At 39.8% G+C, this 26,068-nt stretch overlaps 4 protein-coding genes across 4 annotated transcripts in view; 3 read left to right on the top strand and 1 right to left on the bottom strand.

Annotated features, from left to right (window-relative positions):
• Positions 1–3,425, top strand: part of slc7a4 (solute carrier family 7 member 4) — an 8,006-nt gene extending 4,581 nt beyond the window's left edge. Inside the window, exon 5 of the mRNA XM_014007192.1 lies at positions 1,339–3,425. Coding sequence (XP_013862646.1) covers positions 1,339–1,556 — 218 coding nt within the window. The 3' untranslated portion in view covers positions 1,557–3,425. The remainder of the gene's footprint in view (positions 1–1,338) is intronic.
• A 1,649-nt stretch (positions 3,426–5,074) lies between these two features.
• On the bottom strand, positions 5,075–7,926 carry ccdc157 (coiled-coil domain containing 157). Its single transcript, XM_014007145.1, has 9 exons — positions 7,679–7,926; positions 7,471–7,571; positions 6,695–7,114; positions 6,531–6,608; positions 6,284–6,453; positions 6,022–6,198; positions 5,774–5,942; positions 5,389–5,531; positions 5,075–5,122 (listed from the first exon to the last, which is right to left on the bottom strand). The coding sequence occupies exons 1-9, from the start codon at positions 7,924–7,926 to the stop codon at positions 5,075–5,077; spliced, it is 1,554 nt and encodes a 517-aa protein (XP_013862599.1).
• A 138-nt stretch (positions 7,927–8,064) lies between these two features.
• On the top strand, positions 8,065–13,226 carry sf3a1 (splicing factor 3a, subunit 1; the record flags this gene model as incomplete). The annotated part of the gene is given in 16 exon segments (XM_014007193.1): positions 8,065–8,095; positions 8,218–8,294; positions 8,931–9,043; positions 9,126–9,333; positions 9,426–9,683; positions 9,779–9,853; positions 9,946–10,096; positions 10,181–10,377; positions 10,576–10,693; positions 10,788–11,095; positions 11,184–11,432; positions 11,525–11,732; positions 11,834–11,988; positions 12,579–12,680; positions 12,761–12,832; positions 12,926–13,226. Coding segments are annotated over 16 exon segments (2,424 nt in total), but the record flags the coding sequence as incomplete, so codon positions are not given.
• A 219-nt stretch (positions 13,227–13,445) lies between these two features.
• LOC106516705 (TBC1 domain family member 10A) lies at positions 13,446–24,249 on the top strand. The gene is made up of 9 exons (XM_014007194.1): positions 13,446–14,104; positions 15,355–15,454; positions 16,430–16,537; positions 16,901–17,007; positions 17,094–17,208; positions 19,596–19,661; positions 19,817–20,006; positions 20,090–20,244; positions 21,861–24,249. The coding sequence occupies exons 1-9, from the start codon at positions 13,920–13,922 to the stop codon at positions 22,332–22,334; spliced, it is 1,500 nt and encodes a 499-aa protein (XP_013862648.1). The 5' UTR covers positions 13,446–13,919; the 3' UTR covers positions 22,335–24,249.
• Positions 24,250–26,068: the final 1,819 nt, after the last annotated feature.

Genomic DNA, 26,068 nt, shown 5'->3' on the forward strand with positions numbered 1-26,068 from the left:
TATATGTTTATTAAACCAAAATACAGTGCAGTAACTTAAAATATTTCATGCTCAAATGCATGTATAACAGTAGTACTCTTGTTTAATAAATAAATGTAGTGGTGACCTAGGGGTGCAATAAACAGTTCCACCTGTCTTTGACCTTGGTCTCAGAAGGCCTCCTTCAGAGAGACAGATCTTTGTTCAAGTTAGAGTCACAACAGGTTTTCTTAAACAGTAAAGAGACATTTTCTTATTATTAATCAGATAGTAAACAGAATAATATTCTTTGATTCATAATTTTATCAATGTGTAAAAAAGAAAACACAAAAAGAACACAATGTTACAGTTGTTACAATGTTTCATTGTGCTTTGATGTAAATCACTGCTTGAACTGTGAAACCACAGTAATTGATTATAGATTTTTAGGTCCAAATATTTTACTTACCGGTAACTAAACTTTGCATTATGGTTAAGCTTTATTATGAAACATTTTATAATTATTTTTTTCTGAATCATTATAATGATTCAGAAAAAAATAATTAAATCATTGATAAAATTATGAATAAAAGAAGATTATTCTGTTTATTATCTGGTTAATAATAAGAAAATGTATCTTTACTGTTTAAGAAAACCTGTTATGACTTTAACTTGAACAGAGATCTGTCTCTCTGAAGGAGGCCTTCTGAGACCAAGGTCAGGTGGAAGTGTTTATTCCACCTCGAGGTGACCACTACATAAATACAAAACATTTGWAGCAAAAACAAAACAAAACACTTACTACTTTAATGAGCTGAAGTGCAACAGCGTATGATGCCTTGAGTGCAGACTGCTGCACTGTGGTTCTGGGGAAAAGTCATTGTTTATGTACTTGTGATTACAGTAAATTTCTCATATTTAGCTTTGTGCAACGTGCTGTAGCGATGACTTATATTTCTAAGCAATTCTGTGAACAGATAGTATATCTCACAAAATAAAAACTATTTTTTAAGCTTAAAAAGGCACTCCTAAGCACACTTTTGGCTTGGCCTGATCCATAATAATTTAGGAATACGTAGGTATACTAAAAACTAAAATGATTAATTACAAATTATTATTTAGGTGCTATCTAATGAGCAGAATTTATTTAGTTTTATAGATGGTATTTTAACTCAGTATGTTAACTTTTAACTAAAGTCTAACAAAAAGAAACTGTAAATTTAATATTATTACATAAACAGCTGTGTATTCATTTATTGTTGTCAAAAAAAATCAAGTTTTCTTCTATACAGCACACTAAGTAATCCCTTTTCTGATCCCTAACTTGTGCGTGGTGGTGGTTTAACTGCAGTAACGTGTCTCATGCTGTCCCGCTCTCAGGCCTTCTTGTATATTTTGGCTACGGGATCTGGCACAGCAAGGAAGGACTCCGGGAGCTGCAGCCCAAAGACATGGCCGCCCGCTACGTGGTCCTGCCCAGCGGCAGCCTGGTGGAGACGGTGCAGAACGTTCAGCCCGACGGTCAAGTGGTCACCTCAGCGCAGTACATCAGCTCCTCCGCTACCCCGACGGCCGAAGAGTGTGCCGAAAAGAGATAATGTGTGACTACTTTTGAGTCACCGGTACAACTGCCTGATTTTATCTGTTGGTTCCCACACATGCCGTGTTTTATCACTCGTACTTTCTGTATCTCACACTCCCTTTAAGTCTGTATTCGTTGCTCTGCAAAACATATCTACCCCATTAGGTGGGAAGCACGCCGTCTTACTGCTGAGCACACTTGTATATCTTGTAATAATCAAAATGTACAGTAGAGGACTTTATTACTGCCCTGTCGACAAGTCGCATCAAAGTTGTGTTTCGTCCTTCAAAACCAGCTCTCCTCCTGCAGCCTGCCAGTTTGTCCAAATCCAGGTTCATGCATCATATCGGTGCTTTTATTAGTAACACTGAAGGATCTCCCCCCTCACTTTCCCAATTTTTATCTCTAGAGCTGAAAGAAATAGCATATTTTTAAATAGAAAACCCACATTTTTGGAAAAAATAAAGTCTTTGAAGCTACAGTAAGCTACAGATCCTGCCTGGTGCCTGCTGAAGACTGGACGTATATGTGTGGAAACTTCTTTCAGTTCATAAACTGCACTCTTGTTTTGTCAGTAAAATGCATCTCTTGTCCTTTTGTAAATTTGTAGGCACAGTTTATAAACCTTAGATGGGCTTTTAAAATGTGGTCCACAACGAGCCCCTTTAGTTAGAGGTAAAGGACTGCACAGGTGTGTTTACAGTTTTGCCTTTTCACACAAGAAATGACATGCTTTAATCACTGAAACCTATTTAGTTTGTCTCTTTTTGCTCCTTTTAGTAATTTATGAAACATATTTATTCCTACAAAATAATTTATTTATTTTTCTATTAATGGAATTCATGTTTTCCCAAAATGCACCTGAATAGTTTTTGGTTTTGTTTTATTACTTATGTTTCATTTTTATGAGAATTTTCAAGTTCATCTCCTGAATCCCATCCTGTGATCCTGCTCTTTTTTTTATAAATAATCTTAAGCATGTGATTAGTATTTTTAGCCCCCTGCACCTTTAATCTTTCCCCCTTCTTTTCTTGATGACACAAGATTATTTATTAAAAGAAAATCTATAAAATCATTTGAGTTATTTATCAAAGACAGCCTGAGGAGTCACTATATATATAAAAAATGTTCATCCAAGCACAAATCTGTTCAATGGGACTTTTCAAGCACAAATATTGTCAGGCAGGCATTGACTAAAAAGACCTGAGCTCTGCTTCGTCTCTCTGAGGCCTCTGTAATCCCTGCAGATCTGCAGCGGTCTCTGTCGCCAGTCTGCTGCCTGACCTAGATTAGAAAAAAAATAATAATAATAAAAAAAACATCTGTGTGAAAACACTCTGGTAGCTGGAGAAACATTCCCGAAATCTGCACTCATTTTGAGCCTAAATGTAAAAGCAGGTAAAACCATGTGAGCTCAGAAACCAATGGCCTTAAACATGCAAAACCTGTTATCAGTGCAGGCTGGTTTTATTTCTTTAACTGATAGATACAAGCTGCATTCTGGTACATCTCAACTGCTCCTGAATTGTCAAACCAAAAATATAAAAAAAAATAAAAATCAAATGTAGAATGTGGCGGGCGGAAATTTTATACAACTTTGCACAGTTGTGCAGCAGATTTGATTCTCGGTTAGGCTTTAGATGTCAGAGCTCGTGGCATAAACTTATACTGTGGTGCTTTTTAAAAGCTCGATCCTTTCACTTCTTATCGTTTGTGCGCCAAGAAGCACAGGTCAGTGGTCTGACTTTTTTACTTCTGCAACTGCATTGTACTCTGTATTTGCACATCCAAATCTCCTATCCTCATGTTATTATGTATGTTTGTGTAAACTGCAAAAGACAAAAAAAAAGAATAAATGTTTTGAAGCAGCATTGGAAAAAATTCAGATGTGGAGTGTTGTTATTGGTAGACATCTTGTCCAAAATTTACAACACATAAGCATTTGAACTCAGGTGTGCTTCACTCATTACATTTATACAGATTGTCATGATTGTGTGTGTCCATCCATCCATCCAAATCAAATTCAAAAATACTTTATTGATCCCAGAGAGAAATTAGGTAAATCCATCCATTTCCTTAAATATCTATAAAAATTATCTGATGATTGATTTTGATGAGGTTTATACAAATGAACCATTTAGTTATTTTGTTTTGGCACTTACAAACTGGATAATAATTTAACATCTTAGCACTAACACTCAATTAACACATAAGATAAACTTATCATAATAACTTGTGGTACAGATTTGTCGGGCATGGATCTGAAATCTTAAATAAGAACCTGTGTGTTTGCAATTAAATGTGTCACATCATTCCTACCTCTCAAGTCTGCACAAAGTGGGAGGCAAACACGTCTACAGCTCGGTGCCTCGATTTCCATGGAAACTACTTCACACTGGTGAAGCTGCTTTCCAACAGAGACACGGACACTTGTGTTTTATTTTATCTTTGTGACACTCAAGGTTGTACCTTTTGACTCAGAACTATGTGACTCATCTGCTGTGAAAGGAAGCCATCCAATCAGCCATATCCAGGTTTGTTTGAGAAGCATATCATATAACCTGAAAGCTAATACACAACAGGCGTCAGCGGGCTGTTTTATTGGCTTTAAACAGTGGGGTTCCTTTTAGAGCCACACAATGAGTTGATTCAAGAGAAATTCAGAGTGGAATGATTGGGGAAATGAAACGGGAGCAGTCTTAACGCCTCACTAAGAAGAAGAATTAAAAAGTCTGTAAAAATATTGAGAAATGTGAGTTATTTGTAATTGATGCCAGCTGCAGTAAGTACCTTTCAAAACCGTAACGCCCCTCTAATTGAATTAATTACACTAACATGGTTTGATTATCTTTTGTGTCTCAGCAGCTGTGCAGTATGAGAGCGCTAAATGTTTGTCCACAACCTGAAATGTGTTGAGGTGGAGGGCACGAAGGAAATGTTCCAAGAACAAAGGAGGTCAGACACCTGATCCTCTCACCTGACTGTTTTATTCTTCTTTAGTGTATGTGAGAAAACTGCTGTTGTTCCCGCACTACACAGAAGACAAAGTGACTAAACAAATGCACACAGCCAAGTCTACTAACATCTTTACTATGTAATTTTGTAAGTTCACTCATTAACTGGCACTCAGGCCTTAACGTTTTCTGAGAAGGTTATAGAATGAAATAAATTTGAAGAAAGCAACAGGAACCAGCACATCATTTCAAATAAATAATATGAAATACAAAGACATAGAAATAAGACACCACATTATTGTGAGGTTGTGTGCAGAATGACCCAGGCAAAAATCCATAAAGGCAACAAGAAGATTTATTAATCAAACAAAAAGGCTGTCGAGGCAGCTCAAAAACTCACAAGATCTCAAAGAGAACAGGAACACGAAGAAACACAGGTGAACAACCACACTGGCTTGGGAGACAGCACAATGAATCGACAAACACTGATGACAAGACTCAGAATATTAAGCAAACAAATTAAGAGACAATGGGAAACACCTGGGGAGACACAAGAGGAAACAGGTGAGCGTGGGCGGGGCTAGAGGCAATTCAGCATGGAGGAGATACACAGGGGAACAGAGGAACACTGGAAAATTAAAGCAAAAAACACAGACCATGACAATTATAGTGTTTTTAGAACAGTTATCAGTCTTCTAAGGAGATGAGCTGGTCTTGAAACTCCAGGCTGAAAACTGGTCGCACTCGTGGCTTCACATCTTCTGGGGTGAGGTTTCCTATTTAGACAAATGATTTCCCCAAAAGTTAATGTTAATACACAACACTGTGTACTACCCATCTGACAGAATGCTTTTACAATCCACAGCGGCTCATATTTCTTGTGCACATCCTTACCCCGGGGACGTTACACTTGGTCGATCTTTGTCGTAACGTCGCAAGACTTTTGTGCAGAGTCATATTTTCCTGCTCCAGAAGGTTTATACGAATGCTGTTTGCTTGCAGCTGTTGCTCCATGTCCAAAATCACATTTCCTGTACCTGTTGTGTACATACAAGTATGTCAGTCATGTAGATAAACTAGTACAAGACTGGATACAAGATTTACGCAAAATAATAATAATAATAATAATAATAATAATAATAATAATAATCAGTGTTGTTACTGCTCAGAAAATTTGAATGTTGTTGTCATTGATGGACACATGGTGTCTTAACAGGTATATAAACAAAAACACATAAGTTTATGTAGATATAAATTGTAATGTAGTAAGTGTGCGTACTTTGCGGTTGGGCCCGGGCCCAGTTGTTGAGCTCTGGGAAAGCCACCAGCAGCCTCTCCCTCTCTCTGAAAGCCTGCACACGCTCCATCAGATCAGCCACACGCTTCCTCAACTCTTCTACCTGTGTTTCTGTTGTCTGCTTCTCCTGTTTGAGCTTTTCACATGATTTCTGAAAGGAGAGGAGGGGAAAACATATCACCATTTTATATTATTTCTGTGAGTTATAGTCATTATTATTATCTGTATACCTGTTGCTGAGTAAGCTGGGCCTGCTGTTGTTCCTTCTCATCTGACACCTGTTGCAGCTGATTGCGTAAGCTGGTCTGTTCCTCCTCCTTCTCTCCCAGCTGCCTCTGCAGCTCCTCACACTCTTCGTCAAGAAAACTGACTCTGCTTAACAGAGATTTCTGCTTCGCCTGCATTGACTAGATATGCAATCATAAAAAGAAATGAATTAATCCACAGAATCCCTTCGTAAATCTCTTGGTTATGGTGACAAATGACGCTGACCTCTTGCTGACGGCAGGCACTCAGGTACTTGGCCTTCTCCTTGTCAAGAAGAAGCTGAGAGTCAGAAAGCTGAGCCTGTAGCTGCTGGATGCTCTGCTGCAAACTACAACAAGTCTCCTTCTCCCTTTGCAGGTTCTCCACTTTGTTTTGCAGCTCAGTTTTTTCAGTTTCTAATAAATAAACTCTTTCATTATGCAGTTAAAAATATAGGAGCTGAATGATGATTATGTTAATTTTGCACCCTTACCCAGTTCCTGTAAGGCATCTTGCTGCAGTGCAACTTTCTCCATTAGTTGGTTGATGCTTTTCTCCAGGGACAAATTTTCTGTTAGAAAAAAAAAATCACAGTTTAGTAGCAAACATGACCTCCCCTCAGTAATCTATCACAAGTTTAATCAATGGGTTAACTACCTTTCTTAAGCTGTTGCTGCTCATCTTGTAGCCTTTGCTCTTTTTCCTTTGCGGACCTCTGAGCTTTCTGCAGAGAGAACTCCAACTGGACAATGTTTGCTTGGTGCTTTTCTAACTTTCCCTTGAACTCCTTCTGTGCTCTGTCCAGCAGAGACCTGAACCTGTCCCGCTCCGTTTCGGCCGCCGTCAGTCTCTCTTTGAGGGGCTGCACAGTGCCCCGGACATCGTACAGATGCTTTGCCAGCCGACGCATGTCCCTGAGCTGCTCGTTGGCCCACTGGGTGGCATCACCCGACGTCATGTGTCCCACGTCCACCGCGTCCCCCATGGCTGCCGAGAGAGGCTGCAGGGACGAGGGCAGGCCCTCACTCTGAAACAACTCTATCAAAGCATCTCCTGTGTTTCTCAGCAGGGACTGGACTTGATGACAGGCGTCACAGGGAATCAGGGAAGATGTTATTGTCTGACAGCCTACATTATGCTGTTCAGCTTTAGAATAACATGTTGTGCTGTGGGCGGGATTAAAAGTGCTTGTTGAAGACCAGCCAGATGTACAATGTTTGAAAAGGTCAGTCCTGGAGCTACTTCTAGAAGAGGCTGGTGACTCTGTCTTTGTTTCCTTGTAGTCAAGTGTCTTTGTTTTTTCTTCTTTTGTCTCCTAAAAGGAGGGAAAAATAGTATTACAAAAACTGAGTATTAACATATAGTATGTTGTGTTTAGATCATTTTTGTCATTTCTAAAATTACCTTCTTGTTAGTAAATTGGAGTAAATTACTCCAGTAGTTCCTAACCACAAGACCAACAGAGAGGCATCCTTTCTGCTGGCTCGGATCCCCTCTGTGTCTGCCTCTCTGCTGCTCGGCATAAGCACTCACACTTTGTAGAAGAAGTAACAGTCTTGTTCAAGTAAATGATAAAAAAGGACAGTGTTTAAACAATTGTTTAAATAATTTCAGTTTATATTGCAATGTAACATTAATCACCTGTCAATCACTAACTCCAGTAAAACAATGTGAGAGTGCTGATTGAACGCCTCCTCTCCATCCACAAAGTCATACTCTTCCAGCAGGGCCCCCAAGTCCAGATTACAGGACAGTTTGTCGGGGTACTTCCAAGAGGTGAGGCGTACCGGCCCGGTTCTGGAAAACACGTCCAGAATGGCTCCCTGAATGTCGGCCAGGTCTTTTCGAAGGCTCTTGATACAGTCCTGACGACCTAACAGCTGACTCATGTCACACAGCTTTTAGTTTTCTGTTTTCTCTCTCCAACAAAGCAAAGAAAAGGTCGAGCTTGTTGACACTGTGTATCCTTGGTAACAGTTTGTACTCAAAGTCCCATCATGCTTTGCTGCTTGTTTCCGGAAGTAATACACCTCCATTTGTTAACGACAGCGCGAGTTGGTACGTATTGAATCACAAAAAAATATTGCTTTAACTACACTATAATGTGTCTTGAACGCAGTTTACAATAACAATTCGATTTTAAAATACATAAACTGTTTCTATCATCTTTGTGTTTTCAGGTAGTTGTCTGTTTTCATTGAAAGACACCGCCATGCCGCCTGGGCCTGTTCAGATAGTTCAGCCGGAGCCCGTCAAGGTAAGGCTAACAAAGTTAGCATGTGTTATCCAACATTGCATCTTTTACACAAAGGTTATTACAAAGTCTTACGTTTAGATTTTCTTTATTAAAAAGACAAAAAAATATTTCAAATGCTGAAACAGTTACCCATCCAGTGTTTTATAAGCTGTTTTACGTGCTAAGTTTGTTAGCATCTAGATTTTTGTGTAGCAAATTATGGTGAAAATAAGAATAAGGATAGAAAACTATCGACAGCGAGCATCAGCGACATCTATCCTAAACAATAAAATGCGACAATTTTTGTGATAAACTAGGAATAAATGCTGGCGTTTGCAAATACTTACATTTTTTTGTAAGTTTCTAAAAACATGCTAATTTGGTAACACAGTTACACTCAGTTTTTGCCATTAATTGCACTACTTTTAAAGTTTTAAAGCAAAATTTAAACAATTAACGATCACGATATATTGTTAATTTTGATACTTTGAATGTTTTTATTTTATTTTTTTTTTGTTATTTTTTGGACTAGATAACTAGAAGGTTTATCAGTGTTTTGTTTGGTTCAAGTTTGAATGCCTGTGTGTCAGAGTTATTTACATTGTGTTGATTCCTCTATAATAAATTCGACATTGAGCTGGTTTGTAAACCTTTCAGCAGAATGATGCACCTCCAGAAGAAACCCCTGCTACAAAACCCATTGTTGGGATCATATACCCACCTCCTGAGGTCCGAAATATAGTTGACAAGACGGCCAGCTTTGTTGCCAGGTTAGTAACTTTATATGTCGGTAATAAACAAACGCAACCTTTTAATGGGCCTTTATTCATAATAAAACTCTGTTTCTCACAGGAATGGGCCTGAGTTTGAAGCAAGAATCCGTCAGAATGAGATCAACAACCCAAAATTTAATTTCCTCAACCCCAATGATCCCTATCATGCGTATTATCGTCACAAGGTCAATGAATTCAAAGAGGGTAAAGCGCAAGAACCATCAGCAGCTGTGCCTAAGGTCATGCAACAGCAAGCTCTGCAGCAGTCGCAACAGCTTCCTCAAAAGGTAAGACTATTAGTCCTCTTTTTTGAAAAAAGCTTGATTATTTTTGTACAGATTTGTTTCTTTTTAACATTGAGGGATATTGTGTTTATTAGGTCCAGTCACAGGTGATTCAGGAGACCGTGATTCCCAAAGAGCCACCCCCTGAGTTTGAGTTCATTGCAGATCCTCCATCAATCTCAGCATTTGATCTGGATGTTGTCAAGCTCACGGCACAGTTTGTTGCTCGCAATGGACGCCAGTTTCTCACTCAGCTTATGCAGAAGGAACAGAGGAACTACCAATTTGACTTTTTGCGGCCACAACACAGCCTCTTCAATTACTTCACCAAACTGGTTGAGCAGTATACAAAGGTGACCCAAGAAATTCTGCCTTTCTGATTTTATTGGTGTTTATTATTATATATTTATTTTGATTATTATTATTCATTTTGTCTTTTGACCTGTAGATACTGATCCCTCCTAAAGGCCTACTCATCAAACTCAAGAAAGAGGCTGAGAACCCAAAAGAGGTCATGGACCAGGTAATTTCCGTTAGTACAGTTGGTAAACGTAAACAGAGTTTCATAGCCAGTTGTCTCTTCTTGATTATTATTTTTTTGGGCACAAACAAAAGGTGAGATACCGTGTTGAGTGGGCAAAGTATCAGGAGCGAGAGAGGAAGAAGGAAGAGGAGGAAAGGGAGAGAGAACGTGTAGCATATGCACAAATCGACTGGCATGACTTTGTAGTGGTCGAGACAGTGGACTTCCAGCCCAATGAACAAGGTAGTGTAACCTCAACAGACACACAATCATGTACACCTTGAAATCTAGCAAGAGTTGTTTATTCTGGATTATTTGTTCTCGAAGGCCACTTCCCTCCACCTACTACCCCAGAGGAGCTGGGCGCTCGCATCTTGATCCAGGAGCGTTACGAGAAGTTTGGAGAAAGCGAGGAGGTGGAAATGGAGGTTGAGAGCGAGGATGAAGAAGATGAACGTCCAGATCGGGCTGAAGGTCAACCTTCTCAACCTGATCAAGATACTCAAGTGCAGGACATGGATGAGGTTAGAACTGTGTGCCTATCAAACTGTAAAAATATCCAATTAGGACTATTTTCAGTCACAAAAGGTTCAGAATTTAAAAAGTTCATAACTTTTCACTTTCTAATTTTCTTAAATAATTAGTGTTGCTAATTTATAATTTGAAAGTACCGGTAAGCACATTTATGAGCATCACTACTAATAATCTGACTGCTTCTTCAGGGATCTGATGATGAAGAGGAAAGTGTGAAAGCTCCACTGCCACCAGAGAACCCCATGCCACCTCCCTTGCCTCCAACTCCAGACCAGGTTATCATTCGCAAGGATTATGACCCCAAAGGTAACCTGCCTCCTCAGAAGAAAGAGCTTCGTGTATATTAAGTTGTTACTTTGCAGAGGGTCTGTTCAACTTCTGTTGTGTTTTTCCCTCGTAGCTTCCAAGCCTCTGCCTTCAGTTACAACTACTGATGAGTACCTTGTTTCACCAATCACCGGTGAGAAGATTCCAGCCAGCAAGATGCAAGAACACATGCGTATTGGTCTGCTGGACCCACGCTGGCTGGAACAAAGAGACCGGAGCATCAGAGAAAGGCAGACAGAAGACGAGGTCTATGCTCCGGGTTTGGATATTGAGAGCAGCTTGAAACAACTTGCTGAGAGGCGTACCGATATCTTTGGTGTGGAGGAGACGGCCATCGGTAAGAAGATTGGGGAAGAGGAAATTCAGAAGCCAGAAGAGAAGGTAGAGTTGACATTTCAGATCACTTTTCTCTTCAAAACACTCAAAAGTTGAATTTTTTTAAACTATTCTTTACTTGTGTTTGTGTCAGGTTACCTGGGATGGCCACTCAGGAAGCATGGCGCGCACACAGCAGGCAGCGCAGGCCAACATCACTCTGCAGGAGCAGATCGAAGCCATTCACAAGGCCAAAGGACTGGTGGGAGAGGACGACACTAAGGAGAAAATAGGCCCGAGCAAACCCAGTGAAATTCATCAGCCACCTCCCATTCCTTCTGTTCCACCAAGTATGCCTAAACCTTCTCCACCAGTCGCAGCTGTGCCACGCCTCCCAGTCTCTGTAAGTTGCAATCATATATAATCATATATAGACAAATCAAGTTATTGCTGTGCATATGTACCTACTAATTTACTAATGTGCTTGCCATTCAGGTGGCGCCTCCAGTGCGTACCACACTCCTGTCTGCCGTTCCTGTGCTTCCAAGGCCCCCTGTGACTCCCGTGGTACGTCTTGCACCAGGCCAGGTAATAACTCAGATGCCTCCCATGATTCCTGCTCCCCGTGTCAACGTGGTGCCCATGCCACCAACAGCGCCCCACATCATGGCCCCCAGACCACCTCCCATGGTTGTTCCGACTGGTAAATCAAAGGCTTCCAAATGCAGAAATGCTCTCAAAATATATTTATTTGGGGAAACAAATGCTTCTGTTTATTGTTTTTTCGTTTTTTTCTTCTTCTAGCCTTTGTCCCTGCTCCTCCAATGCCACAACCACCACACTCTGCTCCAGCGCCACCTGTCCACCCACCCCCACCTCGCGAGGACGAGCCCGTCAACAAGAAGATGAAGACAGAAGACAACCTGATTCCAGAGGAGGAATTCCTTCGAAGAAACAAGGTAGGAAATGCACTGCCCGATCCCGGCAGTGCGTGGGTCAGGTTTTTATGATTTTTTTTTCGCGCGTTTTCATGCTTAGCCTCCCCTTAGCATCTCAAAATCTATCTTAAGGCTTTATCTAGTTTTTTTTTTCTGCTTTGGTTTGAAAAATTGTTGTGAAACTTTGACGCGCACTATGTCTACGGAGCTTCGCACTTTTTTATGATATAATGGAAGTCAATGGAGCACTTGCTTTCTAATTTTCAGCCTTTAAAGACCTCTAAATCCTTAATGTGGGGTTCAATTAAAAAAACTAAAAAGTTTTGGAATCTTTACATAGAAAATAATAATAATAATAATAATAATAAATAATAATATATACAAGTACAAAAAGGAAAAACAGCTCTAAAATAAGTTTGAAAATTTTATCAGTCCCAAAACAAGGTTTGTTGGAGCAACAGTGCATTGAAAATATGCTGTAACATATAGAAATAACATGAAATTAAAGAAACTCTGTCATATAAATTAGTTATATTTTGGGATTTATCACTAATAAATATGTCTAAGTAGCCGAGTCAACAAATTGTCTTGGTTTGCCTTGATGTCCCCAGGGTCCTGTGGCAGTCAAAGTACAAGTACCGAACATGCAGGACAAGACAGAATGGAAGCTAAATGGACAGGTGCTGAATTTCACCGTCCCACTTTCAGACCAGGTAAGTCGATGTTTCTCAGCCCACTTGGTGGTGAATGTGTACTCCGTTGTGGCTGACTTACAGATAAAATGTCTCCACAGGTTTCTGTCATTAAAGTCAAAATCCATGAGGCTACAGGCATGCCAGCTGGAAAACAGAAGTTACAGTATGAGGTAAGCTTTTGTTTTGAAGCTAATTTGCTCATGCCTTTTTTTTCATCCTGAATGAATTAAAATGACTTCATTCATAAACTTCTGAATTTACAGGGTATTTTCATCAAAGATTCAAACTCCCTGGCTTACTATAACATGATGAACGGTTCAATCATCCACTTGGCTCTGAAGGAGAGAGGTGGAAGAAAGAAGTGAGCCAAAGGAAAAGTTCGTGTTTTGTCATGCATTCTTGTCATGTAATATTGGTAATTTCTGGAATTAAAATGTAATTGTAGAACATTTCTTTGTGAACAAGAACTGTATGTTGGTATTGTTTGACATCCATGTTGTTTGACTCCTGTTTTGTTTATGATTTAGGCAAAATATGCATAAGTAACTTGGTAGATTTTTTTTAGTTATTTTAAATAAAGGCAAAATAATCCATTTGTTTTATTTGATGTAATAGCCTGTCCAATAATATTTTAATAAAACAACTATTAAAGTATTATGCAGCAGTTATTTTCCTAACTATGACGGAATGTTTCTACACATGGGATTTATGTAGTTCTCCCAGGCAGCCACTAGGGGTCACCATAACATTACTTGGTAAAAAATACCAAGATAGGAGTTTCTGCCTGCTCGAGGCACAGCCTGTCAGCGACACACTGGGATTGACAACACAGCTCCCACTATTAGCTTAGTTCCACAGCAGAATTAGGGAAATAACCAGCTGACAAAACTCACTAGGGTCAGTAAAAGACGACACGACAATGTAGCGTTTGTGTGCTGAAGGTAGGATCACTTGAGAATACTTTTCCACGGCATCGGTACGTGAAGGCTAACTTACCGTTAGCTTCCCAGCATTAGCTAGCAAATGTTCAGTAATTCAAGTTAGCAGCGAAAGCTAACCTGTTTGATGTGGTCCAAAAGAAAAAAAAAACAGGCGTACGAATATCTGCTGCCAGGACGGAACTCGGAGGTGGGGGGGAGACAATTATTCGCTCCTAGATAATCATGGCGTCGATGCAGTTTGATTGACTTTTGAGGTGGGGGGGCTGTCAACAAGCTCGCTGCTGACGTTAGCTATCCTGCTACCACCACCACCAACATGGCCAAAACAACCGAGAACGGCCGCTACTCGTCGGACACGCGGAGCATCAGGACCATCAGCAGCAGCCACATCGACGATGAAAGCTCTTTGGGGTCCGACTCGGAGATCAACGGCTTCACCAGCGACAGGCAGACGGATAAATACGGCTTCATTGGCGGGGCTCAGCAGTACTCGGAGAAGTCGTGAGTTTTAAGTGATTCATTCGCACTGAATGCGGTTCTGCAGGCTCGTTCAAACGGTAGTAGTGTCATTCATTTAAGCCGCATTTGACAGCAGGATGTAAGTGTTGCAGCCAGTGTTGTGATGGTTTGTTGACATGAGAAGAAGTCAGCCTGATGATGTTGTGTGTCTGTGGAGCTCCCAAACAGCTGCGTGGCAGTGTGTGTGCGCGTGCGCGCGCGCGCTTTAATATTACTTTTTTTTTCTTTGCGTTTCAAAGCAAAAAAAAAAAAGCATGCAGAAAGAGATACTGGCAACAATCAACACAGTTCCACCCAATCCTATTATGTAATGTTAAACTCTGTTTTTCTTGTGTGCTCGTTTGCATTGTTTCAACACAGAAGGCTGAAAGAGCATTTCAGTTTGTCTGCTTGTCTCTACACGTCACTCAGCTTTTCAGTAAGGCTACACTATTTATTTTTCCAAGAAGGCTGGTTACTTCTCCCTCCCCTTGCTCTTTTACAACCTAAATCCTACATCACAGCACTGAATTGGGAAAAGGAGCTGGTGAAAGTGGTGCCAGTCATTAGCTGGCAGCAGGTTTTATATCTTCTGGACTTTTGGCAGGCTTTAGGCCACAACTCTGGTGCTCTTCACTACAGGGCCTCTCTTTGGCTCGCCCTTCAGATAGTCTTATACTCAGGAGTTCAGCTGACACCACTTGGCAATGCAAGTAACTTATAATTGTTTTAGGGGGGAGATTGAAAGCTGAGTCTGTAGTGTATAACATTTTGTCCTCACCCACCACATCTAGCCTGCACTTTTAGCTGACAGAAGACTTTCCTAAATATATAAATAAGGCAGCTCTTTGATGACATCTTAAGCCTGCAATTACAGGCTTGTGTCAGTGAGATAATTGCACCATTCAGTAAAGCATCAGCCATCGTGTATAATGTAGGTTTGACTTGCCTTCGTCATCTTGCTCTTTGGGAGGATTTAATGTGGACTGCATGAAAGCATTGCACAGTTCGTTTCTGTTTTAATGATGCATATTATCAAAATTGAATAGACTTTGAATTTGTAACATAATAGTTGCTATTTTTTTGTTTGTTTTGCTACAAAAAAGCAGTAGCCACACACACATCTGATTGCAAAATGCATGCAGTTTCAGACACATGAGCCTATTGTTTATCGCTGTATTTTGTTCACTTGAGTGTTGATCTGTTTGCAAGTTACTGACTCACACGTTTACACTTTCTGTGTGTGCGACCAGAGCTCAGTACGTGCCCCCAGAGGTGCTCAGGCAAAGGGAGGTGAAGTGGCTGGACATGCTCAACCACTGGGACAAGTGGATGCTCAAGAGATTCAATAAGGTCAGCGTCGCATATAAAAACCACCGTCCATCTCACAGAGTGCGGCTGCTGATACGTCAACTTGTTTGCTTCTTGAAATGCGATTACGCCAGGGAGAAGTCTCTCTGCTTGCAGCTCCACTTGTTTAGCGAGTTCTCCGTGTGTGAAATGTTCTCAGCGTTTCTGTGCTTCACCTAATTTCCATGATTCAGCAGCAAGCCAGGACAAAACCCTGTTGATCACACCGTGTACCATGTGACAAACTATCTGTCTCAGATTCAGGGTGGGGCCGCACTGGCTTTCTGTGAGATAATTGTGTAATAAAAGGTGCTGTGAGTATAAAGATGCATTCAAGTGCAAGAAAGCCTCGGATAATCTCACGTAGGTCCAGGTTTTTAAACCATCTACTGTGTTTTTGTCACTGAAACTATTTGTGAAAAACATCAAAACTTCTCTTTTGAGAAGTGTGCAAGTTTCATATTTAGAAAAAAAAATTACTTCTGGTGACTCAATCTGCTGCATTGACTGTGGTTTATGATTGTTCACAAAGATTATAGCTGCTGCACTTAAAATAACTTTCATGAGATGCGCTCCGTGTGTAATTGTAAGGCTCAATAAACTAACAGTAAATTTAGAACCAAGCAAAAAATGATCTGTTTATGTTTTGCATTTAAGCAATGAAGCATTTAGGAATCCTTGGCTAAACCGTTTTCTCTCAATCTACTCCAATGTTTATGTATAATCAGACCTTAACTGTGAATCCTTCAGGATAAATCTCTTAAAAGATTGCATCTTGTCAGCTGGTCTGCTTACTTTTAGTGAAATCAAACATTATATTACTTTAAATTATATAGCTCATTTGTAATCAGTCCCAAATGCTGCTGTCTAAGAATCCTGGTTAGTCTTTTATTCATCAAACTGTAGCCTCCATTAAAACGGTTGTTTAAACATTGTGCCTGTGAGACTTGTATAATTTAAAACTCTTCTTGGGTTCAGGTGAGGCTGCGTTGCCAGAAAGGAATCCCTCCTGCTCTCAGAGGCCGTGCGTGGCTCTTCCTGTCTGGAGGGAAAGTGAAGAGAGAACAGAACCCCGGAAAATTTCAGGTCCGACAACTGCTTCTTTCACTTCCTCAACTTTAGCGCTGTTTGTTTGGGCACATATCACTTTTAAATTTCATCTGAAATTGTTACTGAAACTCTTTTTTTTTTGCGCTTGTGTTACTTCTGTGGTTGGGAGAAAATTGAAGATTTTGTTTTTTATGTTGCATCGAGTTGGAGCAGGTTCACTTCTGCTCAGACAGTTTATGATGTAATTGTACCCATGAAAACTTAAAAAGTGTTCATGTTTGATATTCAGTTCTGTGAAGTAGGAGCGCGCACGTGTTTTCTGTATTCACTCATTGTATTCAGTTCTGTTTAGAGTGAGTAAATGCAATAAATAAATGTGTCCTCCATGTGGTTTGTCAGGAACTGGACAGTCAGCCAGGAGACCCCACATGGATTGACGTGATTGAGAAGGACCTCCATCGACAATTTCCTTTCCATGAAATGTTTGTGTCGCGGGGAGGTCACGGGTGAGCTGTCTCATTAGATGTGATGTTAGATGTTTGCAGTGGCATCTAGTCTGACATTTATTTTGCCTTTATTTGGCCACGTACAGGCAGCAGGATCTGTTTCGTGTTCTGAAGGCCTACACTCTCTACAGACCAGAGGAGGGATACTGCCAGGCCCAGGCCCCTATTGCTGCTGTCTTGCTAATGCACATGCCTGCTGAGGTACTGCAGTTTTGTTTTTTGTTTTTTTCATAATCTACACACACATCTGTCAGCTTTGATGCGTATATCCTGTTCACCTTTTAAAGATGAGAGTTTCTGTGAAAAGAACCAGCATTCTTATCTTGGTTGTTATTTTTCTAGAGCTTGCTTTTAATTTCTGAACTTGAATGCGTTTATTTTGAAGTTGCATGGCACAGAGACAAACTAATTAATCTGCTTAAAACACAGACGCATTTTTGAGCTTATTAGGAAGTAGAAATATATATTTAGAAAATTATTAAACTTTGGTGACTTAAACATTTAAGGATTTATGAAGTCAATGAAACTTAAAAAAATTACTGCTGAAGATGGAAAGTTTTGGGTCTGTTATTAAATTTAACTATTGTGCATCATCAGCATAAAATGGATTGGAGATGCTAACAAAGCTACTCTTCTGAAGCCTGGTTTATAGTCTGACAGGGGTGTCAAACTCATTTTCACTGAGGGCCACATGAGCGTTATGGTGGCCCTCGAAGGGCCACTTGTAATAAACTTTGATGTTTCATGTGTAACTTTGACTAAACAGTGTTTTAACACGTCCTCTTTTAAACACTGATAAGAACTAAATGTATGACTGACTACATCTGAAATAAATACAGAATTATTAAAAGTAAAACAAATAAAGTTTCACTCACTGATGAGTTTCTAGTGAGTAGCTAATATGCATTATGGCAGGTTTAGTTTATGGTTGATGGTGACTTTAAAGCGGCTTATTTTCAGACATTAATACTGTGCTATCCAGCTAAATTGCACAGTTACTTCAAGCCAACAGCTCAGAGACAGGAATTTATTAATTTTTTTTGTCATTAATTTTTATTAAATTAATTTTGTTGCATTTAATCATAAATTTAAAGTTTACCATTGATATAAGAAACAATTTTCATGTTAAGTAAAAAAAATAATATTTTTTTTTGGCGGGACACACGTGAGTCACCCGCGGGCCACCTTTGGCCTGCGGGCCTTGTATTTGACATGTGGTCTATAAGAAGTGAAAGGTTGTGTCTCGCTGGCATGGTTCCGTGTTAAAAATTGCTTACCCCCCAGTCAGAGCTACTGTCTTTTAAGTTATGCTCCACATATTGTGGGATTGGTCAGAACTGTTTGCATGTTGCTGCAGAGGAGTGGGTAAACCACACTGCAACTGTTCCGCTGAGAGGATCAGCTGACCGAGGCCGTTAGAATACAGCTTTACAACTGTTCCAGCAAACATATAAAGATAGTCAAATAAGACTTATAAAGATGGGACAGTTGGTGTGCATAAGGAGACAGCACGGAGACACAGGCGGCTCCCTGTGGCTGTGCTGACTGGAGATCAACCGATACAGGGTTTTTAAGGCCGATGCCACAGTCTGACTGATCCCCGATATGTGCCGCTGAATCTTTTGAGGGCCGATTCTTGAAGCCGATATTGCTTTTTCTTCCTTGATAAAAATGACACAATGGAAACACGTGTTACACAAGTCTCAGTGTAAACATAAAAAGAAACATTTCTTTACAAAACAAACAAAATATTAATAAATAGCAAACTATGTAGGACAATTAAATATATAACATAAAAACAAACCATCTAATGTTAAGATTGTTTTAATGCATCAGTGAACACGTTCACGCATCGGCTGATGTTGATTCAAGAAAAACACAAATATTGGCCCAAAATATCGGTCGACCTCTACAGCTGACGGGGAGTGAGGGTGCCTCAGCCGGGCAGTGAAGGGACACGATCCCACACCGTCTGTTGTAAATGGTGGCGGTGTCTTTGTGACAAATTTACAAAATGTTAATAAGAGAAATACCAGATCCTCCCAACTTTTTCATTATCAACTTCAACAACAAAAAATAAATAAATAAAATCCACTCAGCTAACCTGGCACTATGTGTTGTTTCTTGACTGAAAGGTCATTATGAATAAGCACTAGTTCCTAATTGACTTACCTGGTAAAATAAATGTTGTTGTTATTATTTAAGTCTCATCTGGCTGTAAAACAGGTTTAAATCATCAGCTCTCCATTGTGTTTGAGAGTTGGTAAGAGTTTATGTTTGCACTGATGTGCTGTATTTAGTCAAACATCACTACTTTTGATCTTGCCTAAAAAACACTGCACCGGAGGCCTTGTGGGTTGTTTATATGTGAGTGTATAACCACGAGTCGTGCTGCCACTGCTCTTTTTAAAGAAGAAGAGGCTTTCTTGTGTCAATCTTTCAAACGTGACGCACTTTTTTTTCAGTTTTTTTACTGTCCTTTACTTTGAGATAGTGTTTCATTAGATTTCCATGTCAACAGAGATTTTTAAAGTTATCTTGAAAGAACTGTGTTTTATCTAACATCACATATTGATTGCTCTCTGTAGGATGCTTTCTGGGGGTTGGTCCAAATCTGTGAGAAGTATCTTCCTGGTTACTACAGTCCTGGCCTGGTGAGACTCAAACCTACTAAAGCATGCACAGTGATTTTACAAAGTCTTTAAAAATGCAGACAAGCTTTAGCTATAGAGTCATAATGAAAGCATGTGTGGCTCTGAAAACAGAAGGTGTTTCTGTGTTAATCCCTTCATTCTCACGTCTCCTACAGGAAGCCATACAGTTGGATGGAGAGATTCTGTTTGCTCTGCTGCGACGCGTCTCCCCACCGGCCTTCCGGCATCTAGAGAAACACAAGATCGACCCCATCCTCTACATGACTGAATGGTTTATGTGTGCCTTCTCCAGAACCCTGCCCTGGGCCTCTGTGCTGCGTGTCTGGGACATGTTCCTCTGTGACGGTAACGGCAGCGAACGACATCACACTTTCACTGGATCGACACAAAAAGCTGTCTCACCTTTAATTATGCTCTCGCTCCTTCAGGAGTCAAAATAATCTTTCGCGTGGGTTTGGGGCTGCTGAGGTGCACGCTGGGAACTCGGGAGAAGCTGAAGAACTGCCAGGGCCTGTATGAGACAATGGAGCTCCTCCGGGCCATAGAGCCTCAATACATGCAGGAGGACTACCTTGTCCGAGAGGTGAGAGCACAAGAGCAGCAGATGGTCCATGTTCAAAATTTTAGGGGAAATTAGATTTTTATGTGTCAGTAACACAGATGTGTTTATTTTTTTGAACCTTAGCTTGTGTTCTGTTGATTTCTATCTTGTGGGTTTTAACTGATTGAAGCTAGGTGATGCAGTTTGTTGTTAGTCCTAATATTTACAGTTGAAAACTGTCAGAAAGTACGTTTTTCATGTCCGGGATTTTTCAAAAAAAGTGTAAAAAATAAAAAGCGTTTCTGCTGTAATAAGGAGCTTTCTCAGATTAACCTTTGTCTGTTAAACACTAAACAAATGAAGTCATGAGGAACATTCTGTCAGTCTCGTTATGCAGAGGTGTATTTTGCAGCACACTTCATCTTTACAGTGCATGACCTTTTTATCTTAGAGTTAATGTACAGAAAAAGTGTGCGTGTCTACAACAGAGGCAATAAGGAAACCCAATTAAAACAATGTTCATCTCCCAACATGGAGACAATAAAGAAAACCTTGATCATAACTGGTGAGCAGGAACATGATTAACCTAACTATTACGAGGCTCTGGATACTTTAAAGGACAGCGTCATGCTTAGTGCTTCAGTCAGGTGTGTGAAGAGATCAGTCTTGTAAAGTGGGACAAAAAGATGGTTAGTAGCACAAAAATCAATCATTCATGCAAAATCTATGTTTTTTTTATGTCTACCCATAATGGATAAACATTTAAATGATATGGAAAATAAATTTGCTTGATGTGCTGAGATGACCCACATTATCAGAAATAAGCCATGAACAGCTCTGCATTGCGCCAAAGGAAGATGTGTTCTCCAGCTGTCAGGAGATTCCTTTCTGCTGAGTGTAGATGTCCCGCACCTGACAGTGATCCATGTTCTTCAGGCTGATCTGAAAAGGCCAACTTTCAAGTCTGAAACTTACGTCTTTCTGCAACACACAACAGAACGTGCAAGAAAACCGTGTCAGTGTGGCTGCACTGTTGTCTCCCACATCTTATCTGTCACTTCTTTTGATATTTCCTGGGGATGCTTCTTGTTGTTCAGCCTCATTTTTTTCACTTTCCGCTGTGTTAGAGCTACAGAAATGCTCTGTATGCACTGACACCCGGGAAACGTCAGAACTTTACACGTCTTTAGTACAGTCAGTAGCGTGTCGATCAGATAAAGTACCTGATACGGCTGTGTTGACATTTACATCTAATCTGCATCAGTGACACTTGGACCACACGGTTAGTTTTAAGCGTGATGGATCAGGAAGGTTTGTAGTGGTGTAGAGTTTATGTTTCACTGTTGATTTGGAGAGTAGAGTACAGGAAGTGAAGAGCAGAGTGTGAGAGTGAATAAAACTGACAGAAACCAGAGATTTAAGCAGTGTGTTGGCTGTGTGGTCTCTCTGTTTCTTCTAACAATACCCTCTCTTATATGAAGGCCCGTCTTGTCTGAGAGTGACTGAGCATCCACAGCAGCTCAGCACCCTTTGACATTTACTCACAAAGTTCACTTTTTTTCCCCTCAAAACTGGAAAAAATGGTTTCCCAGCAATGTTTCTTCGATCTGCCCTTTGTTCGTAGATGCTCACGACTTTTCTTTTTTCTTGTTTTTCAGATTCTCTTAATCCCAGTGACGGCACGCGACATCGAGAGGGAGCACCACTCCCAGCTCAAACGCTGGCGGAAGAACCGGGGCGAGCTGAACTTCAGGCCGGCGCCGAGGATGCACGGCGCCCGCCTCATCATGCTGGCCGAGCCCCCGAGGCGCCAGGACCTGCAGCAGAACCCCACCATCGTGATCGAGGAGCCACCGCCGCCCACGCCGCAGCTGAAGAAGAGCAAGGAGGAGAGGAAGAGCAAGAAGAAGAGCGCGAAGAAATCCGCGCCCATCGAGGAGATCCCCAACCCGTACCCTCTCCCCACCGACACCACTCCCCTTCCTCCTCCTCTTCCACCTGCAGGTCCGCCTGACGTGGACTCGCCGCACCTGCAGGAAGCGCCTCCTGCAGACATTCCTGCTGCCAACAAATCTGGTCTCCAGCAGTCCTCACAAAGCCTTAGCAGCATAGACCAGGATACGTACCTGTAGCTCTGAAGCTGTGCGTGTGTGTGGGGGGGTGGGGACAAAGCACCAGCAACCAACCAGCCTTGCCAACGTCTCCGACTGGCCAGCATCTTAATTATTATTTTTGCATTGGACAGTTTTTGTATTAATTTTGCTCACAGATTTAACTCTGATATTATTAACATCCTCTAAAGTGCTAAAACTGCTCTGCGTGAATTTGATGTTGCCTCTTGATGCTTAATGTGCTCACTGACTGTCAGTCTTACTCGTCTGCTGCAGTTGTCGAGAGCAAAGTGTTGTCTTTGGACTCTACATTTATATGAGACCTAAGGAGGAATACGGTTACAAAACTTGTAGTTTTTTCCTGTCAGACTGAACACTATTAAGTTGATCTGTTAGTGTTTTGAAGCAACATTTGTGGACTCATAGAAACACATCTGTACACTTTATTAAATGTTTTTTTCCACTAGAGGGCAGCCTCACACACATTACAGCTCATTTTAGATTGTCATTAGAACGGAACCACAGCAACTTGGGTGCAACTGTTTTCAGGTTTTACTTTTGAAAATTTTATGAAAAAGGAAATGCACTTGCTTAAATGAAAAAATGGGTTAAACATTTTACACTTGCTCATCCGTGCCCTTCTACTACACACATGGTCACTTTTTATTTTTTGTCTCGTTTGAACTGATTTCGTGTGAACTTCGTGTAAACTCATGATGTTACAGTGCCAGGCACTTCCAGCCACATTCCACCAACATCATTTCATTTTGCTTGGACCAGCAGGAAGGAGAGCACAGGACATTCCTCACTGACAATTTCTGCCTTCTTAAAAGCCGATCGGTTGAAAAAAATTGCCAAATGCTAATCTGTGTAATGTGGACACGTGTGCAGGTACTTCCTGTCAAAACCTGGACAGGAAGTGATTGCTGGTTACATAATGGGGCTGATGTTTTTAGTAGCACTACCTGAGAATCACTAATATATATTTTGCTAGAATTTCCAAAGCTACACAATACGTTTTCTTTAAGATGATTGACAAATGCTACCTGTGACTTCGTTATTGTTTTTTTTCCTGTAAGCACGGTCCAGCAGGATTAGAGGATATCCACATTTACTGGGAGATTTTGACTGTTTCTCTCTAATTTCACTTTTCAGCGTTCATTCTTTGTAAAGGGAGTTTAGCAACTGGCACAGATCTTGTTAAATGTTTTTGTTTATGTGTCAAAAAAGATGAAGATCTGTTTTAAAAAAAACAAGCATAGGTCAAGTATAAAAATCAGTGTGGATTAGGGTAACTCACTCTTATGCAATCATTACACGTGTCACATTTTGCTTATGCTGCATTTTTATTTAAAGCTTTTTGTGTAGATATGACATGTACAATTAACATTTTCTTTTCAAATGAAATGTATTGCTATGTTTTACTGAGCAGTAAATGAAACTGCAGAGCAGATGTCTCTAAATCACTCAGTCTAATACAGTATATGTCAGATAAACATTTGTAACACTAGAAAATTTTTTTACTGGAAACGTAAGCCACATTTCTTGTATATACTCTAAAGACAGATTAGTAATGTTTTATCCTTTACACAAGGTTGTAGAAAAGATGTTTAATCACTACGAGGCTAAAGTTTTATAGGTGAAAACAAATTTGGTTAAGTAGATGGAAACATTTCTATTCACCTTCAATGAGCGTTTTGGGTCGCTTGTCTGTCTGCAATGTGTTGGATTCACCAGCAGGTGGCAGAAAAGAGCTGCTGGTTTGATCTGCTCAGCATTTTGGTCGACATGACTTCTGGGTCTCGATGTTTTGATACTGTACATGTTTTTTATAATGTACCAACTTAGGGCTTAAATCAGTCACATCTTTGCATTATGTTTTCACAGCTGAGAGTGATGTTACTGCTCAACTATTGAATAAAGTTCCATAAATTTATTCAACCTGCAAGTTTTTGTTTGTTTTATACATATTGTGTTTCTGCAAGAAAGCCCGAAACATTTAGAGAAGAAGATGAGATGATGGATAGTTTTGCTGTCTGTATTTTATGTTAGTTTTTCTAGGTATTTTAATTACTTCTACATAGTTTGTATTATTTTAGCTACTCGCTCAGCTTACTCGAGAGATGGGTGCTAGGACTTTTGGTTTTATAACTTTTATGCTTTTCAAAATGTTTAACCTTATTATTTTTTGAACAAAATTTTTTATTAACAATTTATTTCAAACATGGAAAACAAAATAAAACAATGATAAAAAAAATGATAATTAAATTAACATATTTGAAAAGGAATGGGAAGAAGTAAAAAAAAAAACTTATTTAATCCCACCCTTCTTCATGGCTTATTAAAAATAATAATAATTAATTCTTCTTTTTTCTTATTCAATCACAGTTTCATGAAGATTTAAACAACAATCTGTTTACCTACTAAATTATATAGTACAGAAAATATTTATAAAGATAAAYATACATTAATATGCAGCACATACGCATACGCACATGAATGAATACATACAACAACATACACAGTCCCAAACGTACCATATATTGCAAAAACAAAGCAACCACAAAATAAAAAGAAACAATATTATATGTATACACATATACAGTATATACACATATAAATCAGACACACTGAGCATCTCTATATCTTTTGAAAATAATAGTTCTATAGTTGTCCATAAATTGTCTTATATTTGGACATTCCTTAAGTTCCACACTCAGACTGTTCCACAGTTTTACTCCACCAACAGAAATACAAAACCCTTTTCGAGTTGTTTGAACAGATCTTGATTTAAAATTAAATTGACCCCTTAAATGATAAATCCCTTCTCCTTCAACAAATAATTTCTGAATATTGCCTGGTAATAATTTGTTTTTTGCTTTAAATGTTATTAGTGCTCTTTGTAACTCTACAAGATCGGTAAATTTGAGTAATTTTGACAAAAAGAATAATGAGTTGGTATGATCCCTATATCCAACCCCATGAATTATCCTTATTGCTTTCTTTTGCAAAATGAATAATGGTTGTATAACTGTTTTGTAATTATTGCCCCAACCTACTGCACAATTAGTTAAATATGGAAGAACTATGGAACAGTACAGTTTTTACCCCATAGAAATACATTGGGACCTTTTCATTTTGAAATTTATTGCACTTTCCCATTATACTTTCAGTTTGTAGCAGCCATGCCACCCTGAACATGACATGGCTGAACTCAGAAGCTAAGCAGAGTCAGGCCTGGTTAGTGCTTGGATGGGAGACCACATGGGAATACCAGGTGCCATTAAACCAATAGAGGAGTTGTGGTTGGTATACTAGCAATAGAAAGCCTTTGACCATGATAGGTTTTATGTGACCTTCTACCAAAAGATGACCAAAAAAATAGTTTATAGATATAGTTCTATCTAGCCTACCCTTTTGTTACTTTAGATATCCTTTTGCTACTTTTAGCTTCTGTCTCTCTACATTTAGCAAGTATTCTGCTTCTTCTAGCTCCTAACTCAGTTTCAGATTCTTCAACAAATTTCAGCAATGTCCTTCAGCTCTTAGCTTTATCTTTTCTAATTTTACACAATTTTCCTGTTCCTCCATACCAATGATGTGTCATGTCATTAAAAAAACTCCCTAAATGCATATGGGGAACAATGTATCAGTGCTAAACCAAACAAAGTATAATATTTATTCCCATGACATTTAGTATATTATTTTTTATCAGCAGGAGGTTTTTGAGGGAGTCCCTGGAAATGTTTCACCCC

The sequence above is a fragment of the Austrofundulus limnaeus genome, unplaced genomic scaffold, assembly GCF_001266775.1.
Source record: "Austrofundulus limnaeus strain Quisiro unplaced genomic scaffold, Austrofundulus_limnaeus-1.0 Scaffold40, whole genome shotgun sequence".
NCBI classification, from domain to species: Eukaryota; Metazoa; Chordata; class Actinopteri; order Cyprinodontiformes; family Rivulidae; genus Austrofundulus; species Austrofundulus limnaeus.